The sequence below is a fragment of the Macaca thibetana genome, chromosome 7 (genome assembly GCF_024542745.1).
Source record: "Macaca thibetana thibetana isolate TM-01 chromosome 7, ASM2454274v1, whole genome shotgun sequence".
Taxonomy (NCBI): Eukaryota; Metazoa; Chordata; class Mammalia; order Primates; family Cercopithecidae; genus Macaca; species Macaca thibetana.
The window spans coordinates 54,932,622-54,955,380 of NC_065584.1; the positions used below are offsets into that span (position 1 = coordinate 54,932,622).

Sequence of the window (22,759 nt, forward strand, 5' to 3'; positions counted from 1 at the left end):
CAACAAGGGACAAATGGAGAGGGCCAGTGGTCGAGTCTCAGGATCAAAGAGGCCCACACTGGTCACCACTTACGCTGCTGGGCTGACTGCTAGGCAGACGTACGCAGATAAACCGAGACAATGACGCGGTGGGAAAGGCCTTGTGGAGGGAGGAGGAGGAGCCCGGAGAGCCCAGCTTTGGTCCGGCGGCCACCGCCCCGGGCGCCGACGCGAACCTCAGGCCCCGCCCCTCGTCCTCCTGGTCCGCCCCCGCTCTCCGGGCCCCGCCCCTCGCTCGCTGGGCCTGGGCCGGTGGCGCCTCGGCCGGCGCCTCGGTCTCCGCCTCCGCCCGCCTGCGCGCGGCCCTGCGTGAGGGGGTAGAGGCGGGGTGGAGGCGTTGGCGCTGCCACGTCTGGGCCGCGGTTCCCGACTGTGGCGCGGGCGGTGGAGGAGGAGGTGGGGCTGGCGCTGAAGCCGGATCCGGATCCGGTGCTGTGCACCCTGGTGCGGGAGAGTCCGACGCGCCTGGCAAGGAGCGCCGATCGCGGGGCCTCTACGGGTGAGGAGAGACCGGGGCCGGGGCTCGAGAGCTGGACCGTGTGTCCTGGGGGCTGGGGCGGGCCTGCCTTCAGGTTTATCTAACAGGTGTGACTGGTGCCCCGGCGAGGCCCCCGGGGGTGTTGTGGAGGAGCCGGGCGTTAATCCTCGCCAGCTGGGTGCACATGGTGTGGAGCACGGGTCCCAGGAAGTTGAACGCACGCGCGCCTGGAGCAAAGGTTAAGGATGATGGCCAGCGGTCCGGCCATACGAGGGTCTTGGCCTGGCAGGACTGGCACTGGGACTGGGGTCGGAACTTCGCTTCCCAGACTTTGGCGTGGGAAATGAGACAGTTGGTCGCGTTCTCTGCAGCCATCGGTTTTGAATGGGCACGAACTTCCCAGGCCCCTTCTCTTCTCCTATTCCCGGGCGCATCCCACGGTGGTCGGGAGCCCCTGAGGCAGCTGCTCCGAAGACCACCTCCGCACCGACTAGGTCGGCGCTTTCCCCACGGTACAGAGGGACATCCTTTGTCTCTTTTTCCTAGGCTCCTACTTCTAGAAACACCGAGTGGTGTACTGTGATTTCTGTTGTAGGAACTGATGTTTATGTAAGCCAAACTAATTTAAAATTTTCATACAAAATTGAACGGACGATTATACGATTCGTTTTGTTAGGATAATCCCTCATGAACGAATCCTAGAATGGATCTTAAGAAATTAATTTAGGCAGGATTTGCCAAATAGGGGAGAGAGCGCTAGCTGTATGGTAGGATGATGTGAAGATTGGGGTCTGCTGAGGATGGTAATCGAGGTCAAGATGCGAAAACAAGAGGATTCTAGCCCCAGGTCACTTATATGCTGTGTTACCTAAGGGGCAAGTCTTGGGAGTTCCAGGTGCTCCAGCTTCCTCATCTGTAGACTGGGAATAACACCTAGATTGTAAAGGTCAAATAAACTATCAGAAAATACATTTGAAAATTCATGCAGTTACACAATTTAATAAACATGGCCAGGTGTGTTAAAAATCATTAACGAAAGAGATTCAGAATGGATTCTTGTTATCGAAATTGTTATAAAATGAATATAGAGGAATCCGAAGTCCGCCCCTCCCCCATTCACCTGTACTTAGAAGGTGCCCCAGGAGCTCTTGAGAAATACATAGGGTGGTTTAGATTTGGCCTTAGATTATGTTTTTAAAATTTGTAGATCGACTTTTAAAATCTTTATCTCCGGTGTCTATTACTTGTTGTCTATTACTTGTTGCTCTCAGTTGGTTGCTTCTAGCAGCAGCCTCTCTCCCCAATTCGTATTCCAATCTGATACCGAGGCTCAGAAGCCAAATAGTTGAAATTTTGTTTAAAAATATTCAATTGAGTGAAAAAATATTCAATTGACTTGATGACTAGTAAAAATGAATTTGGTGTATGTTTTCCGCGGTATTGTGGCAGTTTGGGAATTTTTTTTTTTTTTTTTTTTTTTTGTCCTTCTGGATTTTCTGAAATGTGACCTACAAGTAAGTTTTATTCGTTATTCATTCACTAGGCATTATTGGGCTAGGGTTAGGCTTAAACGGGTCTTCTAAACGCCCGCTAATTTAGCAGTTAATCAGAAAAGGTTCTGAGGAATCCTTAAGGAGGGTTAGTGTTTACTATACTTTTTAAAGTTAATCTAAAAACTTTAAAGATCCTAATGATACGAGATTTCGCTTCATGCAACTGTGCAATTTTATTTGCAGAAATTTCCTAGTTTTGCAGTATCTGGGCACTTGAAGATGCTAAAAGATTATTTATATAAAGTTACTTATTTAATTATGTTCTAAAACCCTTTGGAACTGGGTTTCAAGTCGTATCTTGCTTCACCTTGCCCAGTACATTAGTTGGGCACCAGCAGAATTTTACCGTTTGAGGAGAGAGTGAGCTAAAGTGGGCCTTCAGTATGGCTCTGTTTTGTAGAAGAGCCCATAAAAACATTTTTGATCTTAATTTCTGATTGCCTGGTTCATAGATTCTTATTTCAATCTGGAATGCTTTGTTTAATGTATTTTGACTAGTCTGATTCCCATTTTCCAAATGTAAGTTCTAAGTGCTGCTTATGACTTAATTTTTAACCCTTGTACAATAATAAGGTAGGGAATATATCTACTGTAGTGCATCTTCAGTGTAATGGTTAAGAGCAGAGTCTGAAGTCATACTACCTAGCAGGACTGGCTACGTAATCTGTAGTAATCCAAATTAAAATGCAGAGTTCTTTGTTAAAAAATTAAGAATTTCAAAACAGTGGCAGCAGGGTATTAAACTAAGTGCAGTGTGCCCTCTGTAACGGCACAGTGAGTCAGGGGCTTCTGAAGCTGGCCCTGTTGCCTCATTTTGAATCCTCACTCTGTTCCTTATTGGCACTGTAACCTTGAGCAAGTTACTGTGCCTGCTTCCTTATCTGTAAAATTGGGATAATGACACATTGTTCATTGTATTTTTAAGAGTTAATATATAGAAAGTTTTCATTAAGTGTTAGCCAATATTATTTATTTTTATGATCATTCGTGGAATAAGACTGTCTCTGAAGTACAAGAACATATTAGTATTTCCTGGTTAAAACTCATTAGTTAAGGGCTTCCTAATCCTAGTTGTTTTCCTGTACACTTCTTCCCTCTCATGAAACTTATTAACCCTATTTTTCATGTTTTCTAGACCAATTTTTATTGTAAACACAGACTTTATAGGAAAAAGGAATCTAGTTAAATGTGGTTAAGGTTGATTTAAATTCTCTTTTGAGTTTTCTTTGAACTTTGTATTTACAACTATGTTTAATAGCGTGACCAAAATGTTTAAATAGTGTGCTGCCTTGAGGAATTTACATTTTTAATACTGTACACATTTCACTTTATTAATAAATACTTAGCCTGTTATCTACATACCTGAAAAACAACGTTGCTACCTACCTTTCAGATGAGAGTACACACACAAACCTCGAGGATCCAATTTAGACAAAACACTAAAACACATGGATTCAAATTCATCTATTAAAAACTTGTTTTGGCTGAGCATGCTGGTTCATGCTTGTAATTCCACAACTTTGGGAGGCTGAGGCTGGAGGATCACTTGAGGTCAGGAGTTCAAGACCAGCTTTTCCAACATGGCAAAGCCCCAGCTCTACTAAAAATACAAAAATTAGCCAGGCGTGGTATAAGCCTGTAGTCCCAGCTACTGTGGGAAGCTGAGGTAGGAGGATCACTTGAGCCCAGGAGTTCGAGGCTGCAGTGAGCTATGATTGCACCACTGCACTCCATCCTGGGGAACAGAGTGAAACCCTGTCTCAAAACAGAATAAAGCAAAACAAAAAACCTATTTTGAATGGATATTAAACTTGTTAAATTTGAAATGACTGCTTGATCATCACAATTTCTGTATTTTCCTTAATATTGTTAGAACCAGGTATAGTGTGTACAGCATAATTTGAATCCTTGTGCGTGTGTGTGTGTGTGTGTGTGGCCGGGGGGACCTCTCAGCAGTCTACATTATAAACTGCATTATTCTTTTCTATCCAAGAATGCTAACTTTCGGTATAACATAAACATAACAGCCTGTCATTCTTTTTGCAGTCCCTGTAACCAGCACAGTGCCTGATTCATGAATTAAAATAAAGGTGAAAAAAATGTATAAACTTGAATTTTAAATTTATTGCTAACTAGCATGTATCTTATTACTTGCTGTATTCCAGGTATTGCTAAGTGCTTGATTGCATACAGTCATGCATTTAATTCTCCCAGTAATGTCATCTCCATTTTACAAATGAGGAAACTACATTCTAAGAGCTTAATTACCTTAGTACGAATCACACAGTTGACATTTGAACACCAGGTCCGAATCCAAAGCTCATGCTCTTTCTATGCCTAGGTTTAAATCCTGGCTTCACTAATTTTGTGACCTTGGGCAAGTTACTTAACATTTTCTCATCTGTTAAACTGTAGATAATAACCCCACCTAACCTGTAGGATGGTTGAAATAAATGAATTAGTAAAGCTCTTTCAATAGTCTGGCACATAGGAAGTGCTGAGCAAGTGTTAACTTCTGTTGTTACATCACATCGCACTACCTTCCCTTAACTACTATATTGTAGCACTGCTTATATAGTTACATAGGATTACACAGGCAGAAACTTATTAGTTTAAGGAAAAGTGAAGAATATTAGCCCTAAAGCATACTGTGACTTATGCATAAGGAACAATTAGGAGTTAGGTTATTGGGCAAATTGTTTTCTCATTAAAATATGGTTTCTTTAACTGGATATAGAAATAAGTTGGGGACTGCTTTTTTTGGATCTCTAATCCAAAAATCCAACACTCCAAAATTTGAAACTTTATTGAGGGCCAACATGATGCCACAAGTGGAAAATTCCACATCTGATTTCATGTACAAAAAGTTTTCCATGCACAAAATTATTTAAAATATTGTGCAAAATATTTGTGCTATCCGTATAAGGTGTATATGAAACACAGATGAATTTTGTTTTGACTTGGGTCCCATCCCCAAGATATCTCATTATATATATGCAAATATCCCCAAATCTGAAAAAAAAAAAAAAATCCAAAATCTGAAACATTTCTGGTTCCAAGCATTTTGGATAAGGAATACTCAACTTTTAATTGTTGGGAAGCATCTGTTTCTTTCAGCAATTCTGTGCTGCACAGAAGCCCCCTGGCCCCAGTTTTATGCTTTATATGATTTGTTTTTCCTCCTTCCTATCATTACTTCTCTGCTATTTAGTCTCATTTTTAAAACACTACAATGAGTGAGAACCTGCTCATTTCTAAATGTTCAAAAAAGAGGGGGAAATATCATTATCACTTTTCAATAGCATGAAAAACACCGGCTATTTTTTTTTTTTTTTTTTTGAGACGGAGTCTCGCTCTGTCGCCCAGGCTGGAGTGCAGTGGCTGGATCTCAGCTCACTGCAAGCTCCGCCTCCCGGGTTTATGCCATTCTCCTGCCTCAGCCTCCCGAGTAGCTGGGACTACAGGCGCCCGCCACCGCGCCCGGCTAATTTTTTGTATTTTTTTGGGTAGAGATGGGGTTTCACCGTGTTAGCCAGGATGGTCTCGATCTCCTGACCTCGTGATCCGCCCGTCTCGGCCTCCCAAAGTGCTGGGATTACAGGCTTAAGCCACTGCGCCCGGCCTCACACCGGCTATTTTTAAGGTGCTTAGATGCAACTGAGAAACTTACACTATACATTTTAATTTAAATTTAATTTTTTTGAGATGGAGTTTCACTCTTGTTGCGCAGGCTGGAATGCAATGATGTGATCTGGGCTCACTGCAACCTCCACCTCCCGGGTTCAAGTGATTCTCCTGCCTCAGCCTCCCAAGTAGCTGGGATTACAGGTGGCTGCCACCACACTTGGCTAATTTTTTATTTTTAGTAGAGATAGGGTTTTGCCATGTTGGTCAGGCTGGTCTCGACCTCTGGTGATCTTCCTGTCCCGCCTCCCAAAGTGCTGCGGTTACAGGTGTGAGCCACCATGCCTGGCCCACACTACAGATTTTTAGAAAATCGGCTGTGAAAACAAAATCCTTCAGTGTATATCTATCATAGCCAAGGTAAAGTATTTCTGAGAAGGCCAAAAAAAATTAATTTGAGCCTGTTCATCAATTATCTTCTATTCATAGTTCATTTAAAACAAAACAAAACGAAAAGCTACATGTGGCCAGGCATGGTGGCTCACATGGTAGCTCTTAAATTTTTTATATTATGTTCTTGGATTTTATTATTGAGCCAAGAAGTCATCTGTTTCAACAGGAAATTGCAAGGAGAAAAAAAATTAAAAAAAAAAAAAAGTAATCTCTTAGAGTCTTACTTGCCAATAAAGAAAACTTTCAGCCATGCACGGTGGCTCATGCTTGTAATTCCAGCACTTTGGGAGAGTGAAACTCTGTCTTAAAAAAAAAACAAACTACATGCCCAATAAGTTTTCTTTTTCTTTGAGAGGGAATTTCACTTACTGCCCAGGTTGGAGTGCAAAGGCAATATCTCAGCTCACCGCAACCTCTGCCTCCCAGGTTCAAGCGATTCTCCTGCCTCAGCCTCCTGAGTAGCTGGGTTTACAGGTATGCGCCACCACACCCATCTGATTTTTGTATTTTTAGTAGAGGCAGGGTTTCCCCATGTTGGTCAGACTGGTCTCGAACTCCCGACCTCAGGTGATCCGTCCACCTCGGCCTCCCAAAGTGCTGGGATTATAGGCATGAGCCACCGTGCATTGCTGAAAGTTTTCTTTTTTGGCAAGTAAGACTGAGAGATTACTTCTTTTTTAAAAAAAATTTTTTCCCCTTGCAATTTCCTGTTGAAGCAGATGACTTCTTGGCTCAATAATAAAATCCAAGAACATAATGTAAAAAATTTAAGAGCCCATGAAAAGTCAGCTATTCATTAGTAGCACAAACCCAGAGGAAAAACATGTTTTAAAAGACCTGATAATAGCGGGGGGCGGTGGCTCATGCCTGTAATCCCAACACTTTGGGAGGCCGAGGCGGGCAGATCACCTGAGGTCCGAAGTTCCAGACCAGCCTGGCTAACATGGCAAAATCCCATCTCTACTAAAAATACAAAAAATTAGCCAGGTGTGGTGTCACATGCCTATAATCCCAGATACTCTGGAGGCTGAAGGAGGAGAATCACTTGAACGGAGAAGGTGGAGGTTGCGGTAAGCCGGGATCGCGCCACTGCACTCCAGCCTGGGCAACAGAGTAAGACTCTGTCAAAAAAGAAAAAAAAGAAGGCCTGATAATAAATGGGATTTTGTAGTTTAAAACTTACTAATTTAGTCACTTAGCCATTTTTTATCTGATAGTAAGCATGATTTTTCTATTTATCTGTAGTTGTGGAATTTAATGTTAGATTCAGGATAGGCTGCAGTAAAATATCTCGCGTATCTGCTAAAGAATGCTTCTAATTGCATTAATTTATATTAACTTTCTCAACAATCATAATTTTCCTTTTATTAAATAAAATGACTTAATATTTACATTTTTATTTTAGACCTTACTAGAAAGATGAAACCTGATGAAACTCCTATGTTTGACCCAAGTCTACTCAAAGAAGTGGACTGGAGTCAGAATACAGCTACATTTTCTCCAGCCATTTCCCCAACACATCCTGGAGAAGGCTTGGTTTTGAGGCCTCTTTGTACCGCTGACTTAAATAGAGGTAATGTACACAAGCCTGTATAAAATTAGAGTTAGCTTTCCATTTTTCTCTATAAACATTATGATGCAGATAATTTTTTAAAAATATTTGACTTTTGGACTTTTTTTGTATAATACTTAGTTTTTAAAGTGATGGACAATACCAATGAGTGTATGTCATAGCTAAGACCAAATATTACTGTGGAATATTTGAAATGAGTTAAATATGTCATCACTCCTTCCTAATTAAGCCAAAAAGATTTCTCATGAACAAAAATTAAATTATCATGTATAATGACACATAAGGAGGAATCTTAAGCTGGTTGGGGAATGAAGGTGGAAATAATTTTCCTTGGATAAGTTGAAAGGGTTTTTGTACGTTTATTTCTTTTTTTAACATGTAAATTCTCCAAGTTAACTTCCTTAAACTTTGGTAATTAAAAGTCAACTTTGTACTTTTCACAATTATCTCTTTGCTAGACAGCCTGAAGGGCCTAATTTTGGCCTAATTAATTATTGAGTGTAGAAAAGTTAAGATTTTCAGAATTCCAGGTGCAGTTTCACATTAATTTCAGGTAACACTAATGAAATTCACTAGAAATTACAATTTTAAAGAGTATGTAATCTCAACAGTGTTACTTACACTTTAATTTGCAAATATTATATTTGGCCATATTGTACTTGGCCATATTGTACCTTTAAGTAAAACCAAATCACATATTTGGGAAAATTTGGCACCCTTTACATTGAACTTAATGTAAAATATAATACATTGAAGAATGTATGTTCTGGGTCTATAAACACTGGATATTAAGGTCAGCACTATTTAAAATATCTTATGCAGGCAGAAGCACTGGTAAAACCTGTTATTATTTTTGTTATATGTAGTAATTACAGAAGAATAGGGTTCACTTTATATTCTAATAATTAAAAGATTATAGAAAGTTCTGAAAAAATAATTGCCCATAAGCCCACCTGCTTAATATATTGCTTACTTTCATACTGTCTTCCTTTTGCTCGTCTCGTAATTTGAAATCTGTTTTTCAAAACTAGGTTTTTTTAAGGTATTGGGTCAGCTAACAGAGACTGGAGTTGTCAGCCCTGAACAATTTATGAGTAAGTACTATAATCTCTTTTTCCTGAAATAAAGGGAAACATCATTTCATTTTTGTTTAGAGCTGTTTAATGCCCACTTCTGTTTTTGTTCAAATAGCTGGAAATTATTCAAAGAACAAATTAGCTGTTTTCTTAATTAAATTAATGTGGCTGAGTTGTTCTAGAATCCAAATGTACCAGTAACTTTGTTTTGCAAACTATCTGACTACTTTATTAGATAATTACTGTACCATAGGACCTAGGTGTTAACTCTAGAGGTTTTTCATTTTTTATTGTAGTATTTCCCTTACTGTGGTTATATTTACATAAATTTCATTACCGAATCAAAGTTAAGACCATACGCTTTAAATTTATTTTGGGGTTTATTTGTATTGAAGTTTAAGGTTAGCAGGTATCTTAAAGAGTTAGTCCACCCACCCCCTGTCCCCCTTCTTTTAGACATATGAGAGAATGGGAATTTAGAGAGATCCAAAGACTTGCCCAAGATCACAGGTAGTTATTGCTACAGTGAGGAATAAAACCTTAATTCTGTCCAGTGCTCTACCACTGCTTTTCCTGTTATAAAGGAAATGAAGTATTATTATCATTACTAAATATTTAGTAATATTTAATAGCTGAGGAATTACAATTCTTCGTTTCCTTATAATAGGTAATTTTGTATTGAACTCTGTTTGACCCTCCTGAGAATGAGGACCATCATTCTGATTCTCATTTTTATTTTCATTCATTGAATTTATTTCTTTTTCCCATTTTAGATCTCTGTCTGGAATGAGACCATAGAAATTAACAATATGAGAGACTATTAGCCTCAGTTTTTATTCCTGAGTTTTTCTTTGTGTGCACATCAATTAGATGAGAAACCGTGTTATTTCAGCAATAGTACTGACAGTCCATTTGAGGGGAAATATCTTTGCACCTATTTGCTATGTGCCTTGGAAACGTTACTTGGAAACATATGTTTTACCTCCTTGCAAGGTGCTCTCAAAGCAAACGAGCAAGTCATGTTATCACAAAACACTTTCCATCACAACGGGAAAATTAAAATCTATTTTGTAAAAATATTTTGAAACCAAGACTAAAAATTCTAGAATTGAGCCATGTAAACATGCTCTTGTTAAAATGTGCACAGGTTTGTTATATTTGAATATCTATTGAGTATAAAAGTTAAAGAGATCTATTTAAAGTAAATGAAGAAACTGAAGTTTTCATTAGTCATGGAAGTGGCAATATCAGCCATTTACTTGTATTTTAAGTTTTGTTCATCTAAAATAGCTATATTAGTCTTTATTTTGCTAGCAGATATTTTGAATGTGTAGGTTATATTCCAATTGATACTAATTGCTGATATTTCAACTACTTGGTAATATTTTCTTTAGAAATGGAAGGTAAATTACTATGGTAAAACAGCTTTAAACATTTAGTAATTAAGTCAGCTAATCCTAGTATTTTTCTGGCTCCCCATAAAATTGAATGTCTACTGTGTAACACTTTGTTGTCCAATTTCCACAGAATCTTTTGAGCATATGAAGAAATCTGGGGATTATTATGTTACAGTTGTAGAAGATGTGACTCTAGGACAGATTGTTGCTACAGCAACTCTGATTATAGAACATAAATTCATCCATTCCTGTGCTAAGGTATGTGCTGCTTATAAGTAAAATGGACAGGTATTTTCTAGCACAACTGACTTTGAGTTTCCATTAGACAAATCTATTTTCTCACTGGTTTTTAGTGCTTCTTAGAAATCCCTTTTCCCAGTGTGTTCTGAGAGCTTTAAGAAAGAAAATGTATTAACAGTATGAATTGTACGCTAAAATTGTTCTGTAAGGTGGATCAATTTGGTATAGCCATAGAGAAACCAAACAATTTAGCAGTAATGCACAAAATCCCTAATGTTACTCTTAAAAAAACAATACTTAGAATATACTACATGAGCACAGATTTGTTTCCACATGATAAAGGGTTCAGAATATTATTGTTCGAATTATGATACATCTAATGCATGTAGTGCCCTTTCATCCCTGAATAACTCACGTAAAACAGTAAATAAAAAAAAGAGAGAAAACCTTAAGTAATTCAGTGAGAATAAGGTAGGGAACACTTGGGATGTGTTCTGTGACACTTAAGAATTTCGGTGGGGTTTCTGTACTAGACATTAATTTTATTTGGATATCTAAACTTTCTAGCAAGCAAGGAGTAGAATGATGGATATATTCATGAAAAGGTTACATTTTGGTGGTGTTGATCAACATCCTAATATTTGTGTAAAGACAACGGGGTGGGAAGGTTGGGGACACAGCCAAAACAAGTTTAGGTCACAAGCTGACTCATACTATTTCCTCTAATAAGTAAAAACATCTTTAAATTATTAACTTTTAATAGTAGTACTCTCATACTAGTAGGAAACAAACTTTTGGGCTAATCAGATTTGCCCCAGCTTCTCTGTCATATTTAAAAACAAAGGAAATGTTCAACTATTACAGAATATTCTATGATCTCTTTCTCATAAGTTATAGAAATACATACTGAAACAGCCTTCACTGTATAATATTTTTTGCATTTGGTTTCTGTGAAGTTCAAGTTTACAAAATATACTTCTTATTATCAGTAAATTCTTACTCGTTTTAGCTAAAAACAAAAGTAAATGCTTACTCCTTTAAACACTGTAAATATTTTCAGAGAGGAAGAGTAGAAGATGTTGTTGTTAGTGATGAATGCAGAGGAAAGCAGCTTGGCAAATTGTAAGTAGGCAGAAACAAGGTAACCCTGGATAAATTTTGTTCCAATTTAGTTTCTTACCAAGATACTTGCTTGAAGTTCTTTTTGGCTTCATTAATTTTGAACTCACTCCAATAGTTTAGACTGAATTTCATGAAGAAATAAAGTATTATTATACATATTTTGCCTTAAAGTTTGAAAATTGGAAGCATACTTCTTTATAGACAGTAACATCTTTAAATTATTAACTTTTCAAAGTAATACTCTCATACTAGTAGGAGATAAACTTTTGGGCTAATCGGATTTGCCTCAGCTTCTCTGTCATATTTAAAAACAAAGGAAGTGTTCAACTATTACAGAATATTCTATGATCTCTCCTTCTCATAAGTTGTAGAAATACTGAAACAGCCTTCACTGTATAATCCCCTATATGTTTATCTAAATCATTTAAAATAAATATAAATAAGTGGTATTGATTTATTGCCCTTTTATACGAACTTGCATCTTATAATTTTTAGTTTTTGAGACAGGGTCTGTTTTTGATGGCCCTGTCACCCAGGCTGAGGTGCAGTGGCTCAATCTCAGCTCACTGCATCCTCAGCCTCCTGGGTTCAAGCAATCCTCGTCAGTCCCCCAATTAGCTGGGACTACAGGTATATGCCACACCTGGCTAATTTTTAAAAATTTGTAGAGGTGGGGCCTCATATTGCTCAGGCTGGTCTCAAACAGTCCTCCTGCCTTGGCCTCCCAAAGTGCTGGGATTACAGGTGGGAGCCACTGTGCCTGGCCCAAGAACTTGCTTTTTAACATTAACTCTTCTGAGTTTTAAGGAATTAACAAATATTAAATACCTGTTTACGTATCAGATGCTATTCTAAGTATTTGGAATACTTCAGTGAACAAAACAGACCAATTTCTTGTGTTCTAGTCCATTTAATTTTATACTTTTTTTTTTTTTTAATAGATGGGGTCTCTTTCTGTTGCCCAGGCTGGAGTGCAGTGGTATGATCACAGCTCACTGCAGCCTTGAATTCTTGGGGCTCAAGTGAGCCTCTCATCTCAGCCTCCCAAGTAGCTGGGACTACAGGTGCACACCACTGCATCCAGCTAAGTTTTTGTAGAGACAGGGTTTTGCTATGTTGCCTAGGCTAGTCTCCAACTTCTGGATTCAAGTGATCCTTGGCCTCCTAAAGTGCTGGGATTACAAGCATGAGCCACTGCAACCAGCCAGTCATACTTCAATCAAGATCTTTTGTTTTTTTTTAAAAATAAGATTTTTTAGTCTGTTCAAACATGGGCAAACCCTTCAAGTTTATATATCTTTTATAGTTTTTATCCTCTAAAGCACTTAGATCCACACTTTAATAATGGGTTTGGATTCATTAAGAAACTTTGTATAGATGTAGACTTGCTTTGTTTCCACTTCATATTAATTAGACCAATCTTGAGTTAATCTGATACACACCTTCACAAATATTAAAGCAGCTTTAAAAATGATTAAAGAGCAAAGCTATTATGTACTCATTTTATGTGGGAATGTTGACTGCTCCCAAGTTGTTTAAATAGATTTAAACAAAGAACTTTTACAAAAAAATTTTGGTCATTTTTTTAAAAAGGCTTTTAGTGTTAACATACATCTTACATTTCGTTTTTTTTTTTTTTTTTTTTTTTTCTTTTTCTTTTTTGAGAAAAAGACTCACTGTGTTGCCCAGGCTGGAGTGCAGTGGCGCAATCACTACTTACCACAGCCTTGACATCTCTGGGCTCAGGTGGTCTTCCCCCCTCAGCCTCTGGAGTAGCTGGGACTTTAGGCATGTGCCATCATGCCTACTAATTTTTATATTTTTTGTAGAGATGGGGTTTTGCCATGTTGCCCAGGCTGGTGTCAAACCTCTGGGCTCTAGTGATCGCCTGCCTCGGCTTCCCAGAGTGCTAGGATTACAGGTATGAGTCACTGCACCTGGCCTTAAATTTCATTTTTAAAGAGGGCTTAGGGTGAGTTTAGTATTTGTCCTATTTATTAGTGAGCTGGAGATTACTAGATAAAAGTATATTTGACTCTAAGTAAAAATGTTTTGGTGATTTAAATGCTTATCTACTTACATGAATGCAATGGGAAAAGCCATAATCTAAACCTGTTTCTAAGGAAACTTAAGTTTTATAACATTAATTCATATTGTTACTAGAATCAATTTTTATTAATAAATGCTATCTCCTCACCATCCCCCCTTTTTAAATTTCAGGTTACTATCAACCCTTACTTTGCTAAGCAAGAAACTGAACTGTTACAAGATTACCCTTGAATGTCTACCACAAAATGTTGGTTTCTATAAAAAGTTTGGATATACTGTATCTGAAGAAAACTACATGTGTCGGAGGTTTCTAAAGTAAAAATCTTTTAAGAAAATTGTCAAAGGGGCTAATGCTACAATGGTACACTCTTTCTAGAGTTGAAACATTTTGTTGCTGCAGCCGAGTGACCTCCATAAATACTGGACTGAAAAAACATTGTAATACTACAAGTATAATGACATTTAGAAGATTACTTTGGGCTGGTGGGACATGCTGTGAATTTAGATTACAGATGAATATTATAAAGGGGATGATTTTTAACCAAAGGAATATATTTTTAACTTGAATCTTTTCTTGCATTGTATTTTTCTAAAAGTTTGGCCTCATTTCTTGAGTATGGGTAATAAGGAGTTATATGTCTGCTATCTGTGTTGCTCAGTTAAAAAAGTATTCATTGAATAAGGCTGTTTCTTATCACATGCATAAAATTAAATATTTTTGTTTCAAAGAAACATCTCAATACACTTAGGGGTGTATTGTTTCCCACATATTAAGTCAGGGTGGATAAGTTAGTTATTATAACATAGTATATAGTCCAACATTCATTGATCTCAATACAGGCAAACAACCTGGTCAGCCTTTTAAAGAAGTAGAAGAAATGAAAATTATTTGACAAGATTAAAACAATTTATATATTTTACTAAAAGTTTATATAGTACAGTCTATGTAGATTGAAAAGTACCACTTGTCTTTTCTGTGAATTATAACTACTCATTTGTTAAAAACGCCTAAGAGCAATTATAGTGGGACATCTAAGGTCCTTTTTAAACAGTGAATTAGTAAACCTCAGCATATGTGTTTCTACCCTGATTTTTTTTTTCGTGGGTATCTGAAGCCTCTCCTAAGTTTTTTCAAAAATGGAGTATCACAAAATTGAGTGAAACACAATACTTAAAAATGTATTGTACTAGATTTGCCAAATTCATAAAATGTTGATGGAAGCTTTACTTTTTAATGTGATTATAATGGCACTATTCTGGTCATTATCCTGTTTTATTTATTTAAATTTTTTAAAGTTGAAGAATTAAATACTTTAATGGTTCTAATCTTTTGCATTCCATGTTACATTAAACCTGTTCATATGAGTAGTCTTCTGTTAGAATCACATCTGTGCTTTTCTTGAGTCTGCTATTGAACTATTAGATTACGTCATAATTCATAAAAGTTTAGTTTTATGTGCTCTTTGTAAAACGAACTTGCAAAGAAAATACCAGTGTTTCTCACCCCACTGACTCACGCCACGTCATCTGGATTTTGGATTTCCCTCCATGCAGCCAGCTATAGTTGGCTTTCCAAAACAACAGAAATCCTTCACCAAGAGTGCACTACTTACCTGCTTATGGCCTATACAGACGAACTGATCTGTCCTTTGTGAAACGCAACAAAGTTATTTGTCTTTTCAGAAGTCCTACAACCTTAGCAAAGGGTAGTTTGTTTTATCAGGTAAATTCTGGTAATTAAAACCCATGTTAAAAATTAGCCTAGGCCGGCACAGTGGCTCACGCCTGTAATTCCAGCACTTTGGGAGGCTGAGGCGGGCGGATCACAAGGTCAGGAGTTTGAGACCAGCCTGACCAACATGGTGAAACCCTGTCTCTACTAAAAAAAGAAAAATTAGCCGGGCGTGGTGGCACGCGCCTGTAATCCCAGCTACCCAGGAGGCTGAGGTGAGAGAATCGCTTGAACCCAGGAGGCGAAGGTTGCTGTGAGCCGAGATCACGCCACTGCACTCCAGCCTGGCGACAGAGCGAGACTCTGTCTCAAAACAAAACAAAAAATTAGCCTAGTTAAAGGTAAAACTAAATGCTTTACTACCTTTCTTACCACTGAACAATTTGAGGTAAAATCATTCACAAGGTTGGCACTTCAGTAAATCCCTTTAAATAGTGTTCCTAAGATACCTCTTAAATCTTCCCATAGGAAATACAATTACAGGTAAGGTACACCATACAAAAATTGTGTCATTGAGGACAATGGTGATCTGTAGTTTTAGTTGAGTATGTTTATGATTTTTGAAGCCATATGGTGAGTAAATGTAAATATGAAAAAATGCTACATAAAACATTCTTAAACTTTTTTTTTTTTTTTTTAAACTGCTCCTTGTGGAGCAGGACTACCCCACAGGCAGTATACCCACCATAGCCTCTTTTTTTTTCTTTTTTTTGAGACAAGGTCTCGCTCTGTTGCCCAGGCTGGAGTGCAGGGGCACAATCACCATACACTGCCGCCTCAATCTCCTGGGCTCAAGTGATCCTTCCACCTCAGCCTCCCATGTAGCTGGGACTACAGGTGCATGCCACCACACCCAGCTAATTAAAAAATTTTTTTTTTTAGAGATGGAGTCTCTCTCTGTTACGCAGGCTGGTCTCTAACTCCCAGGCTCAAATGATCCTCCCGCCTCAGCCTCCCAAAGTGCTAGGATGACAGGTCTGAGCCACTGCACCTGGCCCACATTTTTTAAAGAGCCAGTGTCCCACTCCATCACCCAGGCTGGAGTCCAGAGGTGTGATCACAACTCACTGCATCCTCCAGTTCCTGGGTTCAAGCCATCCCTCCTGCATCAACTTCCCCAGTAGCTGGAACTACAGGTGTGTGCCGTAACACCTGGCTTTAATTTTTTCTGTGGGGTCTCACTATATTTCCCAAGCTGATCTCAAACTCCTGGGCTCAAGTGATCCTCTGCCTCAGTCTCCAGAGTATCTGGGATTACATGTGTGGGCTACCGTGTCTGGCTGTTCACATTTTTGAGCACTATTTGCTTGTGAAAAGGTATAATGAAGTGGTAGTTGTCATTTTTACTGTGTCTCATGTTTTGTATATTTTTGTTTCATCAACTAAGATGTACTGTAACATATCTGAAATCTGGATATATTATCAATGGTTTGTCATAGTTTTGTTAGCCATACATTGCCTTTTAGTGGTGCCTAAAATAATGGTGTAGTTGTGAGGTGATCTTAGATTTAATGAAGCACAGTATGCAGGTAGGCCTAATAGAGGAAGATGGTACTATAAAAGCAAGAAGTATTTTTCTTTTCATAATGACTTAAAGCTGTTCTATGGATGACTTACCCTTTCCTTTAAACATGATTCTCTCACTTCCAACTCCAAACTTGCTCAACTAATCCTTAAAAATAAACTTGAGGTGGAATTTGAGGCTTGCCTGGAGTACAGACCATAATTTTTTTTGTGTGTGTAACCACAGTGTTTTAGAGCATACTCTTAAGTGCTTCTCAACATTTAATGTTCATCCACTCTTAACTCGGAGTAAATTTGGGTTACTTTTACCCAGTAGATAACAATCTAAGTAAAGAAGTTTTGAGGCATAAGCAGCAGTATGAATGAACTTTTCAATATTTTGGAGGTATAATGGCACAGCAGTTTTAATACAACCACCAATCTTCACAAAATAATTTTAATACTTTGTGCCTGGGCTAGCAGCATCTTGTACTGTGACATTCCTATACAGACATAAGCATTTTATCCAAGTACAAATGTTAAAAGCAGAGTAACTTAAGCAATTGTGTATACAAAGGTATATAGACACTGTAGGTTATTTTTCTTCTTGAATCATTTTTGCTGCATAGTAAACTGCAATTACATGTCAGTATAATGTTACTGATCTATAGAATACACTTTGAACTGTGAGGTATGGCAACTCCCTATGAGAGAGAGCTAACATGTAAACCTGAATATTTTGAGTGATTTTTGTTTTAGCTGCCACAGATGGGAAAGACAAAAAAAAAAAAAAAAAAAAAAAAAAAATCCAGCATTCGAAGACCCTAGAGACCTTTTCTAATCAATAATTTAAAAAAAAAAAGGTCTTTCAGTACTTCTCACCTATTTTCTAGCATTCCCTTATTGGAGCACTGTTGAACGAAGAAAGAAAGAAAATACTGAGGTGAAGCTATGTTTGTTATGAGATTATGGATTAAATCAGTTATTAAAAAAAAAAAATCCGCCAGGTAACTGCTCATTTACTTTACATCAAGTTGAGATCTTGAGAGAGATACATATATCTCAACTTTATAATTCAAGATTGCAGTTAAATATTTCTAATTCACTTGAATTACCATATTAATAAGACAATTAGAAACCTTATATTTTCTTAATACGGACATGCTTAACATTTTCTGACATTACTTCTAAACTCAGATGAAGCATAAAATCTCCCCACAACTGTTCTAAAAGTGGTTGAGCTGGTAGCAAAAGCTATCATGGTTTAACATTTCCACCATAGAGTAGATATAAGTAAACAAAGGACACTGCTGTTTAAACATCTAATAGGTAAGAAATTAACATGAACCAATTAACTGAAATTAGAATACTGCCATTCCAGGTTTGAATACTTTCAATACTCAAGTTTCATATTTTCAAAATGAACAGTAATACAGTTTCCCTATGTTTTGATAACAATTTCACTCTAAATTATGGGCCCAGATTACACTTTTAATGTTGGAATTGGGTGATCACTCCCACTTTAAATACTCTAGAAAATAAATCATGATTAAATTTATCATAGTTAACTATCACAAAACATCAATGGTAATAAAGGAATCACAGAAATGGAATCAAATAGAATAAAGAATAGGAAGAGCTACCAGAACTACTTGAACATTAGGTGGACAGATGTAAGAAAAAACAAACTTGTAATGTTCTTATATGAAAAAATAAACTTCATGGTTTGTCTACATTAATATTGTACTCAGCCGGGCGCAGTGGCTCAAGCTTATGATCCCAGCACTTTGGGAGCCCAAGGTGGGTGGATCACTTGAGGTCAGGAATTTGAGACCAGCCTGGCCAAAATGGTGAAACCCCATCTCTACTAAAACTACAAAAATTAGCCAGGCATGGTGGCATGCGACTGTAATCCCAGCTACTCGGGAGGCTGAGGCAGGAGAATCACTTGAACCTGGGAGGTGGAGGTTGCAGTGAGCCAAGATTGCGCCACTGCAATCCAGCCTGGGTGACATGAGAGATTCCGTCTCAAGAAAAAAAAAAAAAATTATATATATATATATATCTATATATATCTCTAGAGTACTCAAGATGATAAGAGTCCCTTTTCCCAGTGTTTGTGAGAGACTAATATACAGTACTGGGCAGGCACTTTAGTGACAACATAAAAATTACAGTGGATAGAAAAAGTGGAAAATTACCAGCTACAAATTATCAATAACAAAATCTGTTCTTTTGGCCAGGTTACTAGATTGGATATATGTATATTTATGAAACAAGTTTTTAAAACCTAAACTTATTATTATGAAGATTCTTTTAAGCAGAGTTTCTGCTAAATGAAATATCACAGATTGTTATTACATTGTAAGAGATCTTTGCTGACCTGCCCAGTAGTGATCTATATACAGGAAAGCTATGTTATCTGGAACTTTTATCAACTGGAATTTTAGAAAACCCAATGCAAATCTTGACTCCACTAGACCACTGCACACCAAAGGACCTAATCACAAAGCAGAATACTGGATGACAATGAGATTAACAATATGCTGTTTTCACAGTTATAAGAGAAGGGAAGGGGAGGGAAATCAGAAGAGGAATATCACCTGGGTCAATAGGAATTAACTCTTAATTAACAATTTTAATTAATCTCTACTCTCCCACTATGCTGGATAAGAAAGCTTTTACTGTATTATCACATCATAGAGAGGAAAGCAAAGCAAGTAACTTGGTGTAATAGGTTACTTTGCATAGTACCTCTTGGTACCAAGGGAACATAGAGAAATCATTCCCATTAGTAAAGCACCTCAAGAGAGGATTGACAAAAGTTAGATACAAAGGAGTTTTGTTTGTACTACCCTAAAGTCATCCACTATAAAAAGTTAGAAACACTCCTCTCTTCCCTTACATACTTAAAATAGCAAAAGTGTTTTCTTAGAACTTTTATACACACAAACTAAAACATAGCCAAAAATCCATAAAGTGACTTTACTAAAGCAAATTATGGGGCAGATATGGACTAACTGAATGTCAAGAATGGATTAAAATGCTAATTTAAAATACAATAGAGTCTCCCACAAATCACCTTCCCCAAAGAAAAGCTTCTGTCTGAGCCGGAACAATCTCACAGAATCATTAAGACAACATAAAAGGGAAGAGTAAACATTCTATATTCCAAATGATTTACTAATGTTTCTTCCAGTCTCATACTTTCAGTTTAAACTAATTTATGGTTTAAAAAGAAAGGAAATTACACAAAAATGTTAAGAACTTTTCAGTGTTCTACGTACTAATTTAGAGGTCATGAGGATTTAAGTTTTTTAAAAACGATGCAAGGCACTTTTCTTTTTTGGGGCTTCATTTAGAAAAAAATGGTGCTACATTGGTTTATTAGATTCTATTTAGAATCATTTTGGACAAAGGAAAGAAGGGCTGGACAACTCTGAAAAGAACAAATACAACATTTGGCTTTTACCGCCAAAAAATGCAAAAAGGAAAGTCACTTGAAAATCTGACACTATCCTTGTTTTTAAGCACTTGGTACTATAAATCAAAACATTTTCCTTTTATCATTGAAACTGTAGTTTTCTTTAATATAGAATAAACAAATTAGGAAAGTAATAAGAAAGGAAGCAATAATTAGATCACGTTAAAGTAAGGACAGCTGATTAGGGTCATGATTTAAAGATTAATAATGGAACAAGAAGTATAAAAAATAAAATGGTAATTAAGCTATTAAGTTATACTAAAAAAGAAATGTGGCAGGTTCCTGCATTTTGTTAATGTTTCTGTAAGAGGCTCCATCATAAAACTGAACTGTAAAATTATGTTAAAAATGTAATATATAGAACAGAAAAATGAATTTTTAGCAAACCTTAGCAAATTCTTTTGTTATAAATTACCCAAACTTTATAAACAATCCCCCCATACTTGCATTTTGTTTAAAGTAATAACTTTATATCATACAAATAAATTTCAAGTATGAAAAGTGCATTATTGCAATAATACCTCTTTGCAAGTCCAAAATTCTTGGTTTATAATAAAACTTGTAAAGTGTGTGTGTGTATGTTTTTTTTTTTTTAAAGGAGTAAAACCATCAGTGCCATCTATTGCAGAAGTCCAACATCTTAAAATGTTGCTCAACAAGTTGCAGAGAAGTATGTCTGGAAGCAACATGTAATTGAAAAAAAAAAACTACTTATGTTTTTACCATTTTACATTATAATTGTCTCTTGTATTTTCTCCTTCCCAAATAGAAATTCACACTCTATAATGTTGCTCTTCAGTCAGCCATTCTGTGCAGTTGCCACTTGCATGTTTCCAAAATCATCCTCTTCTTCATGTGTTCTCTTCAAACTGCCTAAAAGTTATTGCATGAAGATTAAAAGGGCACTAAAATAAATTCATGTTAAAACGTTACAGCAAGTAAAATTTTTGTTATTCATTAAGTGATCATGTATACACTATGAAAATTCCACAACTGAACTTATAGCAAAATTTAGTAAATTCCTTTGTTATCTACATTACCTAAATATTGTAACTTTTTAATCTTCATGACAGGATATATTTTCCTTCTCAATTATTAAGTATGTCTTAGGTATTACATATAAAATAAATAATAATTTTTGAACTAGTGTGGAAACAGACCTTTTAAAGAGATAATACACAAATGTTTTGTTATCAAGTTGTTTTTTAGGCACCATAAACATGTGACTTAGGGCATAAAATTTAGGAAATTAATCTTGCATAATTTTTTTGTAGATAATCTTTTTGCTTTCATAGAAGCTGTTATGAAGAGCAGCTGAAAATATTTTTCCACTGAAGCTATGGAAGTTTAGGTTGGGAGAAAGGAAGGTATGAAGCATATAAAGAGATTTTCTTTTATCTATTCTTCACATCAGCATCTGCTAGTACAGAAACCTCCCACTTAGAATCAAAGCTATCTCTATATCCCCAAAAATCATAATCAAGAAATTAGAATCTCAATGGAGGAAAACTTTAGGGAACAGTTAAACCAGCAGAGGGTCCGCTGTGTTTTTTGCCTAACAATGGCACGACCTTAAACTTATGCCCTATAGGACTCTTACATCATGGTAATAATAATGTTAATTCAGAGGGCACATTCTAATATGAAGAATGTTTCACTATAAAATTAATAAAGATAAAAATATAGTATCAACACAATTGAATGAGAAAAAATATCCTAGCCCTTAGGCTAAACCTAGATGCTGTGATTAAGTTTCAGATGAAGTGCTGTGCTTCTATGGGAACTCTAAATGACTAGGTGTTGGAGGAAGAGTGCATTAATCATCATGTCTTCCTGAGGAGATGACATATGAACCAAGAATAGGGAGACTAAATGTGATGCACTTTAGGTGGGGAAAAGACACACACAGGAAACCATCAGTAGTTGTTTTCTGAAACGCAGACATAAAGAGGAACAAGGAGAGAAAGAAACCGAGAAATCAGAAGGGCTTATGGCATTCTATAAACTTTTGTAGGAATGAAGCCAAAGGAGGCTTTGGCAAAGGAAAAATATCATTATTAGAAATATCTTTCATGGGAATAAGTCTGGCCACTATGTACAGAACAGACCAAATAACAAAAGTTTGGAGAGGAGGCAAATCTGGACCTGAACTAGATTAAGGTCACTATTAAAAAAAGGAATGTTAACAATACTGACAAAACAGACCCTATAGGATGCGGAAAGCAATTATTAGATAGATGTGGCAAAGGAAAGAAAAAAGTCAATTAGGAAGTTGAGCCTTGGGGATGAATATACAGTCATATCACTCACTATAGGCAGTGCAGTAGAGTGCAATGAATTCTATACTTGTGGATCAGATCACCTGTCCTCAATTTCCAGGTCAGTGCTAACTAGGTATATAAGCTGTTCTTACTGCCTTATGTAACTGTTGGTTCA

The 22,759-nt window shown here is 37.0% G+C and overlaps 2 protein-coding genes across 4 annotated transcripts in view; one reads left to right on the forward strand and one right to left on the reverse strand.

Moving 5' to 3' along the window:
- The first annotated feature begins 305 nt into the window (after positions 1 to 305).
- On the forward strand, positions 306 to 17,037 carry GNPNAT1 (glucosamine-phosphate N-acetyltransferase 1). Of its 2 annotated transcripts, XM_050796949.1 has the most exons (7): positions 382 to 538; positions 4,117 to 4,160; positions 7,553 to 7,720; positions 8,752 to 8,814; positions 10,324 to 10,451; positions 11,494 to 11,555; positions 13,776 to 17,037. In XM_050796949.1, exons 3-7 carry the CDS (start codon positions 7,567 to 7,569, stop codon positions 13,921 to 13,923), a joined length of 555 nt encoding a protein of 184 aa, XP_050652906.1. In that variant the 5' UTR covers positions 382 to 538; positions 4,117 to 4,160; positions 7,553 to 7,566; the 3' UTR covers positions 13,924 to 17,037. The 2 variants fall into 2 exon arrangements, with proteins under 2 accessions (XP_050652905.1, XP_050652906.1); XM_050796948.1 differs by lacking the exon at positions 4,117 to 4,160 and having other exon boundaries at positions 306 to 538.
- A 200-nt stretch (positions 17,038 to 17,237) lies between these two features.
- The window catches only part of STYX (serine/threonine/tyrosine interacting protein), a 52,018-nt gene continuing 46,496 nt past the window's right edge, over positions 17,238 to 22,759 (reverse strand). For both annotated transcript variants that reach the window (XM_050796939.1, XM_050796938.1), the window contains exon 11: positions 17,238 to 21,196. In XM_050796939.1, the coding sequence (XP_050652896.1) occupies positions 21,123 to 21,196 (74 nt within the window). In that variant the 3' untranslated portion in view covers positions 17,238 to 21,122. The remainder of the gene's footprint in view (positions 21,197 to 22,759) is intronic.

Bases quoted from the DNA above. Each gene is read 5' to 3' on its own strand.
- GNPNAT1 (XM_050796948.1), top strand. From the start codon at position 7,567: ATGAAACCTGATGAAACTCCTATGTTTGACCCAAGTCTACTCAAAGAA. The intron at 7,721-8,751 runs GTAATGTACACA...TTTCAAAACTAG, and splicing joins TACCGCTGACTTAAATAGAG to GTTTTTTTAAGGTATTGGGT. The intron at 10,452-11,493 runs GTATGTGCTGCT...AAATATTTTCAG, and splicing joins TCATCCATTCCTGTGCTAAG to AGAGGAAGAGTAGAAGATGT.